This window comes from Amblyraja radiata, chromosome 18 (genome assembly GCF_010909765.2).
Source record: "Amblyraja radiata isolate CabotCenter1 chromosome 18, sAmbRad1.1.pri, whole genome shotgun sequence".
Classification (NCBI taxonomy): domain Eukaryota; kingdom Metazoa; phylum Chordata; class Chondrichthyes; order Rajiformes; family Rajidae; genus Amblyraja; species Amblyraja radiata.
In genome coordinates, this window is record NC_045973.1 from 6992603 (window position 1) to 7012108 (window position 19506).

General features: G+C 47.2%; 1 protein-coding gene across 5 annotated transcripts in view; it reads right to left on the reverse strand.

The window, feature by feature from the left end:
- Positions 1-19506, reverse strand: part of magi1 (membrane associated guanylate kinase, WW and PDZ domain containing 1) — a 335163-nt gene that overhangs the window by 53926 nt on the left and 261731 nt on the right. For 3 of the 5 annotated variants that reach the window (XM_033036662.1, XM_033036661.1, XM_033036664.1), the window contains 7 exons: positions 19000-19082; positions 15660-15695; positions 10668-10725; positions 9711-9793; positions 7884-7976; positions 6975-7157; positions 509-1147 (listed from right to left, as the gene is read on the reverse strand). In XM_033036662.1, coding sequence (XP_032892553.1) covers positions 509-1147; positions 6975-7157; positions 7884-7976; positions 9711-9793; positions 10668-10725; positions 15660-15695; positions 19000-19082 — 1175 coding nt within the window. The remainder of the gene's footprint in view (positions 1-508; positions 1148-6974; positions 7158-7883; positions 7977-9710; positions 9794-10667; positions 10726-15659; positions 15696-18999; positions 19083-19506) is intronic. The other 2 variants (XM_033036663.1, XM_033036665.1) reach the window with 1 other exon arrangement.

Consider the following 19506-nt stretch of genomic DNA (forward strand, 5'->3'; position numbering starts at 1 on the left):
GCCCACAAAGTCCAGGCCAAACATGACGCCAAGATGAACCAATCTCATCTCTAAACAATAGACAATAGACAATAGGTGCAGGAGTAGGCCATTCGGCCCCTCGAGCCAGCACCACCATTCCATGTGGATCATGGCTGATCATCCACAATCAGTACCCCGTTCCTGCCTTCTCCCCATATCCCCTGACACCGCTATCTTTAAGAGCCCTATCTAGCTCTCTCTTGAAAGCATCCAGAGAACCTGCCCCCACCGCCCTCTGAGGCAGAGAATTCCACACACTCACAACACTCGGTGTGAAAAAGTGTTTCCTCATCGCCGTTCTAAATGGCCTACCCCTGATTCTTGAACTGTGTGGCCCCTGGTTCTGGACTCCCCCGACATTGGGAACATGTTTCTGTTAGCACATGGGCCGAAGGGCCTGTTTGCGCGCTGTATGTCTAAATTACTAAAGCAAATGAACAAGCAAAGTTACGATAAACCTCCGACGAAAGGCAAACGGTTGGCTCACCTCCTCGCTGAACCAGGAGAGTCACTTCACTTCCTTTGGGACATTGTAACAGTGTGTCGACTACTTGGTTATGACTTAAGTTCTGGACGTTCTTCTTGTTCACCTCCAGCAGGAGGTCCCCTTCCTTCAGGCCCCGGCATCGCGGCCCGTCCACGATCTGTTTAACCCTTTGTCCCCCACCGCCGGGGCTGTCGGCGATGGTGAAGCCAAAGCCCATCGGCCCCTTCACGATGTGGACGGTGATGAGTTCGGGCTGGGTGGCGATGGAGGAGGCCAGCGTGGCGTTGTCGCTGCCGAAGCCCGTGTGCGACCCGTTGGAGGAGGACACCTCGCCGGACGACGGGCTGTACGGTCTCTGGTCTCTCGGCCCGTTGCCGTTCACCGGCGCCGTCTGGCTGCTGTGGCTGGAGAGCGAGTCGCAGTTCTCCTGGCCGTTGACGATGATCGGCTCCTTGTCCGAAATGGCCACCGAGGTCACCAGGCTGGTGTTGGGGTCGTCGGGGTCAAAGGGCAGCGGGTATCCCCGGCAAAGTTCAAGGTCCACGGTGGCCCCGATGGGGATGGACTGGAATATCTTCACAACTTGAGCGTGGGTGTAACCCAGCACACAGCTGCTGTTCACACTTACTATCACATCACCTGCGGGAGAGGATTACAGGCGTTTAATCATGCTAACGCATCACCAATTACTGTGCACACATTAACTTCACAATTACATACTTAATCCTCAAATGGTGTTGTGCACTGCAAACAGATAGAACAATTTGCATAATATTTTGACAACGCCAGAATATGAATACAATCAGCAGCGAGAGCAGTTTAGTTTGGTTTTGGAGAAACAGCGCGGAGACAGGCCCTTCGGCCCACCGAGCCTGTGCCGGCCAATAATCCCCGTGCGCTGGCACTGTACTACACACACACACGAGGGACAATTGACAATTTTTACCGAAGCCAATTAACCTACGAACCTGCGCGCCTTTGGAGGGCGGGGGGAAACTGGAGCACCCGGAGAAAACCCACGCAGGTCACGGGGGGAGCGTACAAACTCTGTGCAGACAAGCAAAGCACCCGTGGTCAGGATCGGAACCTGGGTCTCTGGTGCTGTAAGGCAGTAACTCTACCGCTGCGACCCACTGTGCTGACCCTTTTAAAGAATTAGTTTCACACTCCCCTTCTTCAGTTATCCTAAAGGGCCTGTCCCACTGTACGAGGTAATTAGAAACATGGAAACATATAAATTAGGTGCAGGAGTAAGCCTGCACCGCCATTCAATATGATCATGGCTGATCATCCAACTCAGTATCCCATCCCTGCCTTCTCTCCATACCCTCTGATCCCCTTAGCCACAAGGGCCACATCTAACTCCCTCTTAAATATAGCCAATGAACTGGCCTCAACTACCTTCTGTGGCAGAGAATTCCAGAGATTCACCACTCTCTGTGTGAAAAATGTTTTTCTCATCGCGGTCCTAATAGATTTCCCCCTTACCCTTAAACTGTGACCCCTTCTTCTGGACTTCCCCAACATCGGGAACAATCTTCCTGCATCTAGCCTGTCCAACCCCTTAAGAATTTTATAAGTTTCTATAAGATCCCCCCTCAATCTTCTAAATTCTAACGAGTACAAGCCGAGTCTATCCAGTCTTTCTTCATATGAAAGTCCTGACATCCCAGGAATCAGTCTGGTGAACCTTCTCTGCACTCCCTCTATGGCAAGAATGTCCTTTCTCAGATTAGGAGACCAAAACTGTACGGTGTGGTCCCACCAAGACCCTGTACAACTGTAGTAGAACCTCCCTGCCCCTATACTCAAATCCTTTTGCTATGAATGCTAACATACCATTCGCTTTCATCACTGCCTGCTGTACCTGCATGCCTACTTTTAATGACTGGTGTACCATGACACCCAGGTCTCGTTGCATCTCCCCTTTTCCTAATCGGCCACCATTCAGATAAAAGTCTGCTTTCCTGTTTTTGCCACCGAAGTGGATAACCTCACATTTATCCACATTCTACTGCATCTGCCATGCATTTGCCCACTCACCCAGCCTATCTAAGTCACCTTGCAGCCTCCTAGTATTCTCCTCACAGCTAACACTGCCCCCCAGCTTCGTGTCATCCGCAAACTTGGAGATGTTGCATTCAATTCCCTCGTCCAAATCATTAATATATATTGTAAATAGCTGGGGTCCCAGCACTTAGCCTTGCGGTACCCCACTAGTCACTGCCTGCCATTGTGAAAAGGACCCGTTTACTCCTACTCTTTGCTTCCTGTCTGCCAGCCAGTTCTCTATCCACATCAATACTGAACCCCCAATACCGTGTGCTTTATGTTTGTATACTAATCTCTTATGTGGGACCTTGTCGAAAGCCTTCTGAAAGTCCAGATATAACACATCCACTAGTTCTCCCTTATCCACTCTACTAGTTACATCCTCGAAAAATTCTATAAGATTCGTCAGACATGATTTACTTTTCATAAATCCATGCTGGCTTTGTCCAATGATTTCACCACTTTCCAAATGTGCTGCTATCCCACCTTTAATAACTGCCTCTAGCCGTTTCCCCACTACCGATGTTAGACTAACTGGTCTGTAATTCCCCGTAATTCCACTATTTCTGCGGCTACTTCCTTAAGTACTCTGGGATGCAGCCTATCTGGCCCTGGGGATTTATCGGCCTTTAATCCATTCAAGTTACCTAACACCACTTCCCGGCTAACCTGGATTTCACTCAATTCCTCCATCTCATTTGACCCCCGGTCCTCTGCTATTTCCGGCAGATTATTTATGTCTTCCTTAGTGAAGATAGAACCAAAGTAGTTATTCAATTGGTCTGCCATGTCTTTGTTCCCCATGATCAATTCACCTGTTTCTGACTGCAAGGGACCTACATTTGTTTTAACTAATCTTTTTCTCTTCACATGTCTATAAAAACTTTTGCAGTCAGTTTTTATGTTCCCTGCAAATTTTCTTTGATAATCTAATTTCCCTTTCCTAATTAAGCCCTTTATCCTCCTCTGCTGGACAGAATTTCTCCCAGTCCTCTGGTAGGCTGCTTTTTCTGGCTAATTTGTATGCTTCATCTTTTGTTTTGATACTACCCCTGATTTCCCTTGTTATCCACGGATGCACTACCTTCCCTGATTTATTATTTTGCCAAACTGGGATGAACAATTGCTGTAGTTCATCCATGCAGTCTTTAAATGCCTTCCATTGCATATCCACTGTCAACCCATTAAGAATCAATCGCCAGTCTATCTTGGCCAATTCACGTCTCATACCCTCAAAGTTACCTTTCTTTAAGTTCAGGACCCTTGTTTCTGAATTAACAATGTCACTCTCCATCCTAATGAAGAACTCAACCATATTATGGTCACTCTTGCCCAAGGGGCTACGCACAACAAGACTGCTAACTAACCCTTCCTCATTACTCAATACCCAATCTAGAATAGCCTGCTCTCTCGTTGGTTCCTCTACATGTTGGTTTAGAAAACTATCCTGCATACATTCCAAGAAATCCTCTTCCTCAGCACCCCTGCCAATTTGATTCACCCAATCTATATGTAGATTGAAGTCACCCATTATAACTGTTTTACCTTTGTTGCACGCATTTCTAATTTCCTGTTTGATGGCATCCCCAACTCCACTACTACTGTTAGGCCTGTACACAACTCCCACTAGCGTTTTCTGCCCCTTAGTGTTTCGCAGCTCTACCCATACCGATTCCACATCCTCCAAGCTAATGTCCTTCCTTTCTATTGCGTTAATTTCCTCTCTAACCAACAACGCTACCCACCTCCTTTTCCTTTCTGTCTATCCCTCCTGAATATTGAATATCCCTGGATGTTCAGCTCCCAGCCTTGGTCACCCTGGAGCCATGTCTCCGTGATCCCAACTATATCATAGTCATTAATAGCTATCTGCACATTCAACTCATCCACCTTATTACGAATGCTCCTTGCATTGAGACACAAAGCCTTCAGGCTTGTTTTTACAACACTCTTACCCCTTTTACAATTATGGTGAAAAGTGGCCCTTTTTGATTTTTGCCCTGGATTTGTCTGCCTGCCACTTTTACTTTTCACCTTGCTACCTATTGCTTCTACCCTCATTTTACACCCCTCTGTCTCTACACTCACACATTTAAGAAACCCTTTCCCTTTAACTCCATCCTCCACTATCCCATTTGACACCCCACCCCCCTTATTCAGTTTAAAACCACCCGTGTAGCAGTGGCAAACCTGCCTGCCAGAATGCTGGTCCCACACCTGTTAAGATGCAATCCGTCCCTTTTGTATAGTTCCCCCTTACTCCAAAACAGATCCCAGTGATCTAAGAATCTAAATCCCTGCCCCATGCACCAGTTCCTCAGCCACACATTCAGGTCCCGTATCTCCCTGTTCCTGCTCTCCAGCACGAGGAACTGGAAGCAAACCGAAGATAACAACCCTGGAGGTCCTGCTTTTCAGCATTTTTCCGAGCTCTCTAAACTCACGCTGCAGAATATTCATCCCCTTCGTTCCGACATCGTTTGTGCCGACATGAACTACCACTTCCGGCTGTTCACCTTCGCCCTTGAGGATTTTCTGCACTCTGTCCGTGACATCCTGGATCCTGGCACCAGGAAGGCAGCACACCATCCTCGCATCCCGTCTGTTGCCGCAGAAACCCCTGTCCGTACCTCTCACAATGGAGTCTCCCACTACAATGGCGTTGCCTGACGTTGGCCTCTTTGGTTTTGGCTCAACAGCCCTATTTGCTTCGCAAGCCAGTCCGCCGCTCAGTGTATTCTGTCCCGACAGCTTCTAAGTGGGTGAACCTGTTCACAAGAGGTACAACACCCGGGGACGTTTGCATTCCATGTTTCCCTCCCTTTTTCACCGTCACCCACCTTCTCTCTTCCAGTACCTTAGCTGTAACAATCTTACTGTAGGACTTGTCGAGGAACGACTCAGTTTCTCGGTCGAACCTGAGGTCATCCACTTGCTTCTCCAGTTCCCCAACATGGTCCTTCAGGAGCTGTACCTGGATGCACTTCTCACATTTGTAGCAGCCAGAGGCACCAGCAGTGTCCTTGACCTCCCACATACTGCAAGCATCACACTGAATCAGCTTGCCTGACATCTCCTTCTTTCGTCTCTCCCTCTCCAGCGTTTTGTGTAGCCTCCTCTCCTCAGCCTCCTCGCCGAAGACTCTCGAGCCAAAGACTCACACTTTACTCACAGGGCACTTCCCTCACAAGGCCGCTCCCCCACTGCCGCTCCCTAAGAATTCAAGAGTTCTCCCGAGTTTCTCCTGATTCGAACTCGGAGATTTACGGTAATGGCCGTTCATAGGTACTCAGGGCTCTCGTAGACATTTTTCACGGTGCTGAAAAAACGTCACGAGTTTCCGCGTTTCCCGAGTACCCGCCGTTAGTGTTACGAGCCGCTACGTGACATCCACGAGCTCCGACGTAGCCGCCACGTACATTCTACCTACTTTTCACGAGTTTGATTTTTTTTAAACTCGGGAGAGCTCTTGATTTACATCGTACGGTGGGACAGGCCCTTAACTCTACAGCTCCTTAGCTCTGCAATTGTGTTGGCCGGCAGCTGGCTGCACTAAAATGGCAACGTGACCCTGAGCTCGTATCCAGCTTTTGTTGCTGACTTTCACTCCAACTGTGATATCGGGGAGCTGAAGCGTCAGAGAAGGGGCAAAATACAAGCCCTGGTCCTGTCTTGACAAGAGGTCACATTGAAAGAGTCATCATAGCAACATGACCGGCTTCAGGGGAGAGCTGTCCAGTCGGAGCTTAAGAGAATGGCGGGAACTAAATCTGCCGTGTTTGTAAATCACTGACCGGGAATATTGCTTCTTTGAGTCACAGCGTGGAAACAGTCCCTTCGGCCCAACTTGCCCACACCGGCCAACGTGTCCCATCTACACTAGTCCCACCTGCCTGCGCTCGGCCCATATCTCTCTAAACCTATCTATCCAGTCTGAAGCAGGGTCTCAATCCGAAACATCACCCACTCTGAGGCAGGATCTCGATCCGAAACGTCAACCATTCCTTCTCTCCAGAGATGCTGCCTGTCCCGCTGAGTTACTCCAGCATTTTCTGTCTATCTTCGGTGCAAACCAGCACCTGCAGTTCCTACCTACACTATCCATGTATCTGTCTAAATGCTTCTTAAACGTTGCGATGGTATCTGCCTCAACTACCTCCTCCAGCAGCTCGCTCCATACACCCACCACTCTTTCTGTGAATGAAATACCACTCAGATTCCTATTAAATCTTTCCCCCCCCTCACCTTAAACCCATGTCCTCTGGTTCTCGAATCCCTTACTCTTCCCATCACTGGCCTTTATCTACCCGAACCGTTTTGTACACTGAATTGGGTCGTAGATGGGGAATGTTGGTCGGCATGGACTGGTTGGGCCGAAGGGTCTGTTTCCATGCTGTATGACTCCATTTCCTACCTGTCTCCATTTTGCCATCCATTGCCGCGGGCCCATCAAGAACGAGGCTTTTAATCTGCAGGAATTCATCGGGCTCATCGCCACCGACGACAGTGAAGCCAAACCCACGGGTGCTCTTCTTTAGTTTGGTGTTGATGAACTGCCCCTTCAGTTCCGCCGGGTTTCTTGTGAAGAAGGGCTTGCCTGTTCATGAAAATGGATAACGAAACGTTCACGTTCAGTTTCAGGTCACAAGTTCATTAGTCCATAAGTCCCTTAAAAACAGGCCCTTCGGCCCAGCTTGCCCACAGTCCCAACATGTCCCATCTACACTAGTCCCACCTGCCCGCGTCTGGCCCACTTGTCCTATCCATGTACCTGTCTAACTGTTCCTTAAACGTTGTGAATAGTCCCTGCCTCAACTACCTCCTCTGGCAGCTCGTTCCATACACTCACCACCCTTTGTGTGTAAAAGTTAACCCTCAGATTCCTACTGGATTCAAACAAGAGGACATGACTTCAGAATTAAGGGACAGAAATTTAGGGGTAACATGAGGGGGAACTTCTTTACTCAGAGAGTGGTAGCGGTGTGGAATGAGCTTCCAGTGGAAGTGGTGGCGGCAGGTTCGTTGGTATCATTTAAAAATAAATTGGATAGGCATATGGATGAGAAGGGAATGGAGGGTTAAGGTATGAGTGCAGGCAGGTGGGACTAAGGGAAAAAAGTTGTTCGGCACGGACTTGCAGGGCCGAGATGGCCTGTTTCCGTGCTGTAATTGTTATATGGTTATATGGTTATATGAATCTTCTCCTCTTCATCTTGAAGCGGTTTCCTCTGGTCCTCGATTCCCCTTACTCTGGGCGAGAGGTGGTCTGATCTAGTCCTTGCATTTGATTTCAGGTTGTAGATGCTCAACCTTTCTGCCTTACCTCCTTGTGCCGGCGTTTCTCTGAAGGACCCCTGATTATTCTGTGTGTAATTTGGGGCTTTGGGGCCGGGCCGTGCTGGGTGCTCCGTCCAATCTGCAAAGGTGAGAAAAATAAGTTGCATTCGAAGTATTATTTGGGAGTGAGAGTTCATCCAGCAGTTACCCCCCCTTCCTAAATTCACTCCCAACAATTAGGGGCGGCACAGTGGTGCCAGGTGGTCATGGGGAGAACGTGCAAACTCCATACGGACAGCACCCTTAGTCGGGATCGAACCCGGGTCTCCGGCGCTGTAGGGCAGCAACTCTACCGCTGCGCCACCGTGCTGCATGCGTCGAGAGACTATATCTGAATGAGATTAAGATATCAGATGCATATAGCTAGATATATAGCTAATATATCTGAATGAGACTGAATGGGTTACCAGGCCAGTGAAATAGCAGGGTTTGCATTCCACAGATGCTCCTTTATCTGCCGAATGCTTCCTGCATCTTTTGATTTTATTCCTGTTTTCCATCATCTGCAGTTCTTGGGAAATTATTTTCATTTGGCGTACAACACGGCTGAACAAACCTACAAACCTGTATGTGTGGGAGGAAACGGAGCACCCGGACAAAACCCACGCAGGTCACGGGGAGAACGTACAAACTCCATACAGACAGCACCCATGGATAGGATCGAACACGGGTCTCTGGAGCTACAAGGCATCAACTATATCGTTGCGCCACTGTGCCTGCCCTTATAGCCAGCATGACGAGTGCCCAGATGGCTAGGGGGCGAGGAGATGGCATGAAGGGTTGGCAGCAATAGTGGCGCCAAGCCTCGCCACCGTGGCGCAGCGGTAGAGTTGCTGCCTTACAGCGCCGGAGACCCGGGTTCGATCCCAACTACGGGTGCTGTCTGCACGGAGTTTGTGCGTTCTCCCCGTGACCTGCGTGGGTTTTCTCCGAGATCTTCGGTTTCCTCCCACACTCCAAAGAGGTACAGGTTTGCAAGTCTGAAGAAGGGTTTCGGCCCGAAACGTTGCCTATTTCCTTCGCTCCATAGATGCTGCTGCACCCGCTGAGTTTCTCCAGCATTTTTGTGTACCTTCGATTTTCCAGCATCTGCAGTTCCTTCTTGAACAGGTTTGCACGTTAATTGTCTTGGTGCAAATGTAAATTGTCCCTAGTGTCTGTAGGGTAGTGTTAGTGTGCGGGGGTTCGCTGGTTAGCACGGACTCGGTGGGCCGAAGGGCCTGTTTCCGCACTGTATCTCTAAACTAAATGTGGCGGAATCCACCTGCCCGTCAGTGGAAAGACAATACATCATTACAATCGCGCTGTCCACAGTGTATAGATACATGATTAGGGAATAACGTTTAGTGCAAGGTAAAGCCAGCAAAGTCCGATCATAGTCTAATCGTAGTTTAGGACTGCTCTATAGTTGTTGGTAGGATGGTTCCGTTGCCTGTTAACAGCTGGGAAGCAACTGTGCCTGAATCTGCAGGTGTGTGCGTTTTCACACTTCTATACCTTCTGTTCTGATGGGAGAGGGGAGAAGAAGGAGTAGCCGGGGTGCGACTCGTCCTTGATTATGCTGCTGGCCTTGCCGGGAGGTATAAATGGAGTTGATGGAAGGGAGTAGGAAGGAACTGCAGAAGCTGGTTTACACCAAAGATAGACACAAAAAGCTGGAGTAACTCAGCGGGACAGGCAGCATCTCTGGAGAGAAGGAATGAATGGGTGACGTTTCGGGTCTGAAGAAGGGAGGTTGGTGCGTGCGTGTGTGATGGTCTGGGCTGCGTCCACAATTCGCTGCAATGTTCGCTGCGAGGAGCCACAAACCTACCCTCTGCTTGTTGCTGCTGGAGGTGCTTCTTGCGCTTGGCCTCAGCAACTGGATTCTCATACTGTGTCTTCCTGTTGATGTGACTAATGAGAGAGAGAGAGACGGGGAGAGGGGGAGAGAGAGACACAACGATCTGTGAGAATACAAACAAGCTTTTTCAAAGAAATATCTAATTTAGGATAAGTATGCCTGCAGCAATTTCAAAAGCTGACAGGATAAGTATATGTTATGCATTTATTCCTTTAAAAAAAAAACCCAGCTTCAGCAAAAATATATTCCCAAAGAAATCCAATGTTATGGTGCAATGGCTGTGTGCTCAGCCAGGTACGATCCATATGAACAAGTTCGCGGAGCTGATCGTACACGATAGCAAAGTGGAATATAGTCCTACAGTATGGGAAAAGGCCCTTCAGCCCATCTCATCCATGCCGACTGAAATTTCCCATCTAATCCAGTCCTATTTATCCGCAAATAGACACACAAAGATGGAGCAGTTCAGCTGGTCGGGCAGCATCTCTGGAGAAAAGGAATAGGTGACGTTTCGGGTCGAGACCCTTCTTCAAAGTCTATCGTTTCGGGTCGAGATCCTTCTTCAGAGTCTGAAGAAGGGTCTCGACCCGAAACGTCACCCATTCCTTCTCTCCAGAAATGCTGCCTGTCCCGCTGAGTCACTCCAGCATTTTGTGTCCGTCTTCGGTTTAAACCGGCATCTGCCGTTCCTTCTTACACAATACTGCGTTGATTGTATGAAAGAAAGGAATATAAGCACAGTCTACAGTTTGATAAGTCTCAAGTCCATCTTACAGGGTAGTATGGGGATGAAATCAGGAGATGTGGCTGAAGGAATAGTTAATAGAGCCACAATTTAAAAAAAAGTAATAATTGGATTATATTTTTCTCCTGCTGATAATAATTTAGATTGAATAATTGTTAGCTGTGATTTTCAGTTATACTTACTCAACATAATAGACACCATAGACAGGGTCATCTATTTTCTCCCATCCTGTGGGCAACTCTGAAAGGGCAGAGAGAGACACATTCTGTGAAGACATTTGCTGATTTATTCCAATTAATATTAAATGCATTTACTTCATGTTCATAGGAGATAGGAGCAGAATTGGGCCATTCGGCCCATCGAGTCTACTCTGCCATCCAATCATGGCTGATCTATCTTTCCCTCCTAACCCCAATTTCTTGCCTTCTCCCCATAACCCCTGACACCCGTACTCATCAAGAATCTGTCAATCTCCACCTTAAAAATATCCATTGACTTGACCTCCACAGCCGTCTGTGGCAATGTCCATTGAATTAGGATAAAGAAGCCATTGAGGTGAAATTGAAGATTGAGGAACGGTCTCGACCCGATCCGAAACATCACCCATTCATTCTATTCGGAGATGCTGCCTGTCCCCGCTGAGTTACTCCAGCAATTTGTGTCTATCCTCGGTGTCAACCAGCATCTGCAGTTCCCTCCGACAGATTTTGTCTCCCCTCCCACAAGGAATTTCAAACACAGGTTTTTCAACTAAAACCATCTCGGTCTTTCACACTCATCATGATCACAAAGTTGGCCACATTATGAGATCGAAACAGTGAACAGGGCAACTTCGAACCCGAAACGTCACCCATTCCTTCGCTCCGGAGATGCTGCCTGTCCCGCTGAGTAACTCCAGCATTCTGTGTCAATCTGCAACTTGATGCGAACTAGTTTAGTTTGGCACTGCGCGGGAAAGCTGGAGATGTCAAGCTAAATGATTCAGGCGCAGTTGCCGATAGGTATATTATGTAAACTATCATTTCACTTTCTTGGAAACGGAGATATATCAGGAATTCTGAAATTTGCTCAAGTTCACGTTACAGGAGTAGAACCAGGCCATTCGGCCCATCGACTCCATTCAATCGTGGCTGATCTCTGCCTCCTAATCCCATTTTCCTGCCTTCTCCCCGTAACCCTTGACACCCGTTCTAATCAAGAATTTGTCTATCGCTGCCTTAAAAATATCCACTGACTTGGCCTCCACAGTCCTCTGGGGCAGTGAGTTCCACAGATTCACTACCCTCTGACTAAAGAAGTTCCTCTTCTACTCCTTTCTAAAAGGGCGGCCTAAATTGTAATAAACTGAAATGCTGCCTTCAACAGGAATGCATTCACTCACCTTATTCACCATTTTTCATACTTGCAATAGATATGTAACCAAATCTTTCTTAATTCTATTTTCTGATTTCGATGGATTGATAGATACAGCATGATAGCAGGCCCTTCGGCCCTATCCTCACATTAGTTCTATGTTATCCCGCTTTCACATCCAACCCTTACACATTAGGGGCAATTTACAGAGACCAAGTAGCCAACCAACCCGCACGTCTTTGGGATGTGGGAGGAACCCAGGGCACCCGGAGGAAACCCACGTGGTCACAGGGAGAACGTGCAATTTTTCATCAGATCTGGCGAATATTTGTGATTACCCGAGTCCTACTTTTCTTTTGAATAATTTCACACACAGACACAAGACTTTGTGTGACTGAGCACAGGGCACGTATGATCTTTACAGACAACATTCTGAAAGACCCAGGAAGACAGAGATTATGTGATAGGAGCGGAATTACGCCATTCGGCCCATCAAGTCAATGGCTGATCTATCTCTCCTTCTCAACCCCATTCTCCTGCCTTCTCCCCATAAACCTTTGACACCCGTACTACTCAAGAATCTGTCTATCTTTGCCTTATCCACGAGTAGTTGCTCTACTCAACAACCAAAAATCTGTAGCCTCCCTTTGATCTGGTATTTTGTTGGTTCACATGCTTGATCAATGGTGTTTTATCATTCATGTTTTATTATTATTAATGTTTAGTGTTTTCTGAGTCATTCGTAACTGTCACTGTGTGTCATGTTGTTACTTGTGGGCGGAGCACCAAGGCAAATTCCTTGTATGTGAATACTTGGCCAATAAACTTATTACATTTACTGACTTGGCCTCCACAGCCTTCTGTGGCAAAGAATTCCACAGATTCCCCACACGAGAGGAGGAAGGGTTTTTTAGACTTCTCTTCAGTAACGTTGCAGTGGCCTAGATTTGAAAAATGGGTCAACCCAAAAACTGTGTCAAAGGCTGCCGTGGTGATTGGCATTTCCTATTTTAACTCTGCCTCCATCCACAATCCAGTGACTGCATGCATGTTGGGTTGCCTGATCCTCTCAGGTAATCCCCTGCCTCCCTTCTCTCTAGGATCACCCAGCACCAGCTGATAAATGTTTTCCCCTGACTTGTACAGCTGTGGTGACATTGTCTTACGGGAGAAATCCCTTCACAACTGATCAGGTTTTTTTGATTCACGCAGTCTGTGTATTCGTGAAGGTGACGGCTCGTGTTGCTTGCTGGAGTAACGAACATTTTCCAACATTTGATTAGTCTAATTTAGCTTCTGAGGCACTCCAACTTTCCCACTCACAGAGTCATAGAGTGATACAGCGTGGAAACAGGCCCTTCTGCCCAACCTGCCCACACCGGCCAACATGTCCCACCTCGACCGTTATGTGTCTGGTCCATATCCCTCCATGGACCTGTCTAACTGTTTCTTAAACGTTGGGATAGGCCCAGCCTCAACTACCTCTTCTGGCAGCATGTTTTATACACCCACCACCCTTTGACCATCTTTGCTGGTTTTAAGGGCATAAGGTCATAAGGAATAGGAGTGGAATTAAGCCACATCAAGTCTACTCCGCCATTCAATCTTGGCAGATCTATCTCTCCCTCTTAAACCCATTCTCCTGCCTTCTCCTCATAACCTCTGACACCTGCACTAATCAAGGACAGGTCTTGATCTGTCTTTTTGCACTAATTTATTCTATGTACCTTTTCATATCTTCATATTGAAGGGCAAGGTGTGAAAACGATGCTGAGAAAACATACCTTCTATATTCTCTAGACTCCCTCTCCCCTGACTCTCAGTCTGAAGAAGGGTATCCACCCAAAACGTCACCCATTCCTTCACTCCAGGAACTGTCCCGCTGAGTTACTCCAGCACTTTGTGTCTGTCTTCGGTGTAAACCAGCATCTGCAGTTCCTTCCTAAGCACTAATTTTAATGTAACGTGTCAAGATTATGTGAGATTCAGCGGGTCAGGCAGCATCTCTGGAAGGCCTATCCATGCCATGACTGCTGAGTTACTCCAGCACCTTGTGTTCATTTTTTTGTAAACCAGCGTCTGCAGTTCATTGTATCAACAAACACAATTGGATTCTTTGCTGTAAATAGACAATAGACAATAGGTGCAGGAGTAGGCCATTCAGCCCTTCGAGCTAACACCGTCATTCAATGTGATCATGGCTGATCATCCCCAATCAGTACCCCGTTCCTGCCTTCTCCCCATATCTCCTGACTCCGCTATCTTTAAGAGCCCTATCTAGCTCTCTCTTGAAAGTATCCAGAGAGAATTCCACAGACCCACAACTCTCTGTGAGAAAAAGTGTTTCCTCGTTTCCCTTCTAAATGGCTTACCCCTTATTCTGAAACTGTGGCTCCTAGTTCTGGACTCCCCCAACATCGGGAACATGTTTCCTGCCTCTAGCGTGTCCAAACCCTTAACAATCTTATATGTTTCAATAATATATCCTCTCATCCTTCTAAACTCCAGACTGTACAAGCCCAGCCGCTCCATTCTCTGACAGCCCCGCAATCCCGGGAATTAACCTTGTAAACCTACGCTGCACTCCCTCAATAGCGAGAATGTTCTAAGGTTTTTCCTTTCAGGCTGTACCAATCTTTAATTTTTTTCATCTTGTTAATTACTATCCTTCATTTCCTATAGTGTCGCATCTGAAATGCATCTTGAAGGATTTTTGTACAATTGCAATGATAATGAACTGAGCCCAGCTTGCTACAAGCGATACTGAGAGTGGCTAGGCAGCAAGGTGCTTGTAAGTCCATTGGCAGCAATGTGCAGCAGATACTGGATGCGATGAGGTGTGATAATATCATCAGCATTTGCTGGGAAATCAGGCAATCCAAATATGCACCCGGCTAACATAGAATTATGTACCTGTGAGGCCCAAATTTGCAGGTTGACAAATTCTGAAGAATAGCAATCCTGACAGACTCTGTTCCAAATCACACCAATCTCCCATTCACTGCATTATAATTAACTGGAGAGCTTGTATTGTATAACTGCAAATTAAAAGATCTGAATTGCTATATATATGCTCTCTCTCTCTCATCGACACACACGTTCGCACACATGCACGTGTACACACACACAACACACGCACACACACACACACAACATACGCACACACGTACACACACACACACAACATACGCACACACGTACACACACACACACACGTATGCACTCCCACAATGTACGCACACGCATGTACACAAACACACACACGCTCACACATTCGATTGCTTTGCATTAGAGAGCAGGGATGAGCATCAGAGAGCGAGGGGGTCTATCAGAGAGAGGGGAGGGCCGTCAGAGTGAGGGGGGTGGGTGACAGAGAGAGAGGGGGGGGTCATCAGTGAGAGAAGGGGCCGTCAGAAAGAGGGGGGGAGGGTGACAGAGAGAGAGGGGGGTCGGCTGAGAGAGGGGGGGACATTAGAGGGGGGGGGGGGGTCAGGGAGAGTGAGGTGGGGGGGGGAGAGGTCAGAGAGCTTTGTAACTTTATTGGCACCAGAACCATGGCGACCTTTGTACATGGCCTCGATGAGGTCTACTACAGGATCTGACTGGCTTGTCTGCAAAACAACGTATTTGACTGTACCTCGGTACACGGGTGAGAACAGAGCATCATGGACTTCATTGGATGGAACGGGAGCTTCCATTTAAAGGCACAACGAACAAGATGGAACCATTTTCATCACAACACTAACTAAAACACCGGGATACAAGCACAACCATTGACATAAAACATGAGTCTCTGCACGCCATGCTCTGTGGTGAGTTACCTATTTCACTGTCCAGTTCTTCTGTGTGTACCCCTTCTTCTCCAGGGCAAGTGCACCAAGCAAGGGCAGAAGAAAGCAACAGAAAATAATTTAGCTTAAATGAAAAGTTATAGCAACAACCAGAGACCCAAGTCCGAGTGGCAGTAGCATCGATCGAAACAGTTACTTTAGAAGAAAGCATGCAACTAAAAGCATTCAGCAAAACAACAGATTTCCCCGAAGCATGTCAGATATTCCACACCATTAAAGTTACCGCCTCCATTTTATCTTGCGTTACCAAGTGGCCTGTTAAACTGCTATTCTGTGCAGAGAGACATAGTACTTATAGGGGCAACCCGAGTCATAGGAGCAGGGAGGTTCTACTGCAGTTGTACAGGGTCTTGGTGAGACCACACCTGGAGTATTGCGTACAGTTTTGGTCTCCAAATCTGAGGAAGGACATTATAGCCATAGAGGGAGTGCAGAGAAGGTTCACCAGACTGATTCCTGGGATGTCAGGACTTTCATATGAAGAAAGACTGGATAGACTTGGCTTATACTCGCTAGAATTTAGGAGATTGAGAGGGGATCTTATAGAAACGTACAAAATTCTTATCGGGTTGGACAGGCTAGATGCAGGAAGATTGTTCCCGATGTTGGGGAAGTCCAGGACAAGGGGTCACAGCTTAAGGATAAGGGGGAAATCCTTTAGGACCGAGATGAGAAGAAACTTTTTCACACAGAGAGTAGTGAATCTCTGGAACTCTCTGCCACAGAGGGTAGTTGAGGCCAGTTCATTGGCTATATTTAAGAGGGAGTTAGATGTGGCCCTTGTGGCTAAAGGAATCAGGGGGTATGGAGAGAAGGCAGGTACGGGATACTGAGTTGGATGATCAGCCATGATCATATTGAATGGCGGTGCAGGTTCGAAGGGCCGAATGGCCTACTCCTGCACCTATTTTCTATGTATCTATGTATCTATCTGCAGGGTAGATCGAACAGTAAATGGGTTTTACTGTTCAGTTTCGTTTAGTTCAGAGATACAGCGCGGAAACAGGCCCTCCGGCCCACCGCGTCCACGCCGACCAGTGATCCCCGCACACCTACACTATCCTACACACGCCAGGGACAATTTTCACATTTACCAAAGCCAATTTACCTGCAAAGCTGCACGTCTTTGGAGCGTGGGAGGAAACCGGTGCACCCGGAGAAAACCCACGCAGGTCGCGGGGAGAACGTACAAACTCCGTACAGACAGCACCCGTGGTCAGGATCGAACCCGGGTCTCTGGCGCTGTGAGGAAGCGACTCTACCGCTGCGCCACCGTGACGCCCCTTCTAATGTTTTAGCATTAATAGTATCTTTACTTTTTCAGAACATTTTTAATATTTTAGACCAATGTAATTACTTGTTTTAAAACATTGTCAACTTTGTTTTTTGCTCGCTAATGCAAATCTCTGGATGGAAATAGTAACGGTGACAAGGTAAAGGGGAGGGTGTGGTAGCTTGAATATAAATTAATACCAAAGACAAAGGCCAAGAAAGGTAGCCCATGAAGGAAGCCCAGTCGAGAAGATAAAATATAAAACACATTTCATGCTCTAAAGTTATAAAGTTATAAATTTATTTCAAAAGATAACATTTAAACAGGGGTACACAAAATTGCTGGGGAAACTCAGCGGGTGCAGCAGCATCTATGGAGCGAAGGAAATAGGCGACGTTTCGGGCCGAAACCCTTCTTCAGAAACCCTTCTTTAAACAGGGGTTATCGTTTTAACCAGAGTTAGAGATTCCGAGGATCACCAAATTAAAGTGTGACCATAAACTGCTAAAATTGTCAAATTATTTGTGTTAATTTGAACGTGGAAATTTTCGAAAGTATTTATAACACATTATTTCTCATTTTTCTTTCTGCCTTTTCTGGTTCGAACCGCTTGTAAAAGCAGGTTTGTGTCCGTCTTAGTTAGAAGCATTGCATTAATCTTCCAAACAGGAGTCTGATCGTTACATTTCCAAAACACATCTGATCAAACTCACGAATGAGCATGTGCTGACTGTGATAAAGATCCCCAAACATTCCTCGTCTTTCTCAACCTGCCTGTATTTTACTTTCTTTTAGACTTTAGAGATACAGTGCGGAAACAGGCCCTTCGGCCCACCCAGTTTGCACCGACCAGTGACCACCCCGAACACCAGTACTATCCTAGGTACACCAGGTACAATTTACAATCAACTCAAGCCAATTAAACTACAAAACTGTACGTCTTTTGTAAGTGTGGGAGGAAACCGGAGCTCCCGGAGAAAACCCACGCAGGTCACGGGGAGAACGTGCAAACTCCGTGCAGGCAGCATCCGCAGTCAGGATCGAACCCGGGTCTCTAGCGCTGTAAGGCAGCAATTCTACCGCTGCTCCACCGTGCATTAGGGAATCTTTAACCTCAGGATCATATCTCAATATCATTTTACCATAACCTAGTTGTGTAGGAACAGTGTTTGTCTGGTTTCTTCCCTATGGACACAGTCCAACCTTTGACCCTGTGCAGTGGGGTGGAGATAAAGACCACAAAACCTCACCTTATCCATGTCCTCCAGAGATGCTGCCTGTCCCGCTGAGTTGCTCCAGCATTTTGTGTCTGCCATTGGCATCAACACTTGTTTGACAGCAGCCATGTGGAAGGCCCAGTCACTCTTTGCATCATTAAAGATGCTGTGTATAAGTGGAGATTTGCTGTTTCTACTCTCACAGGCCATTAACCAGTGAAGTATTCGACAACACCAAGAATCTTTATTAACGACACCATCAATAAATAAACATCGCAACAAACCTCACGAACTGTAAAATCATTAAAACTGCAGGCGGCCAACCAGCCTTGTCCCTGAATCTGTCATCTACGTTGACTTTCAGAATTTAAGGGAAGTTGTTGATGTTTATGAACAGCAATTAATGCAATGTTTCAAAGATAAAGCACAGACTTTAGATATGGAGCGGAAACAGGCCCTTCAGCCCATCGGGTGTGCGCCGGGCAGCGATCACCCCGTACACTATATCCTACACACACCAGGGACAATTTACAATTTTACCAAAGCCAATTGACCTACAAACCTGCACGTGTGGGAGGAAACCGGAGCACCTGGAGAAAACCCACATGGTCAAGGGGAGAATGTACAAGCTCTGTACAGACAGCACCCGTGGTCAGGATTGAACCCGAGGCTCTGGCGCTGTGAGGCAGCACCTCTACCGCTGCGGCACCGTGCATTTAAGAGCGTGCTTGTCAGCAAATACGTTTTGCAGCATCAAGCCTTTGTGAGGAAAAACGTGAATCATTTCTAAGTGGCACGAATCATTGAGATTGGCACTCACCATCATCTTCACATTCTTCCAGTGGCTTTGCTTGCTTGCTTAGGCACCTTGGATCAAGCCACGATGTGGTCTTCGTATTATGGCTGTGGAAGAACGCATTTTAAGAATTAATACTCTGTGTTGACCAGGATAAAGGTAATGGATGTTGTCCCATTGCTAATATTGCATAGTCACACAACATGCTGGATTAACTCAGCGGGACAGGCAGCATCTCTGGGGAGAAGGAATGGGTGACGTTTCGGGTCGAGACTGAAGAAGGGTCTTGACTCGAAACATCACCCATCCTCTTTCTCCAGAGATGCTGCCTGTCCCGCTGAGTTACTCCAGCTTTTTGTGTCTATCTTAGGTTTAAACCAGCATCTGCAGTTCATTCCTACTCTATCCATGTACCTGTCCAACTGTTTCTTGAACATTGTAATAGTACCTTAGTGGGGGATATTTCTTTATTGGCAGATGGGAAGGGGTGCCAACATTCATCACCACCTCTCTATGTCCTCCAGAGGTGTT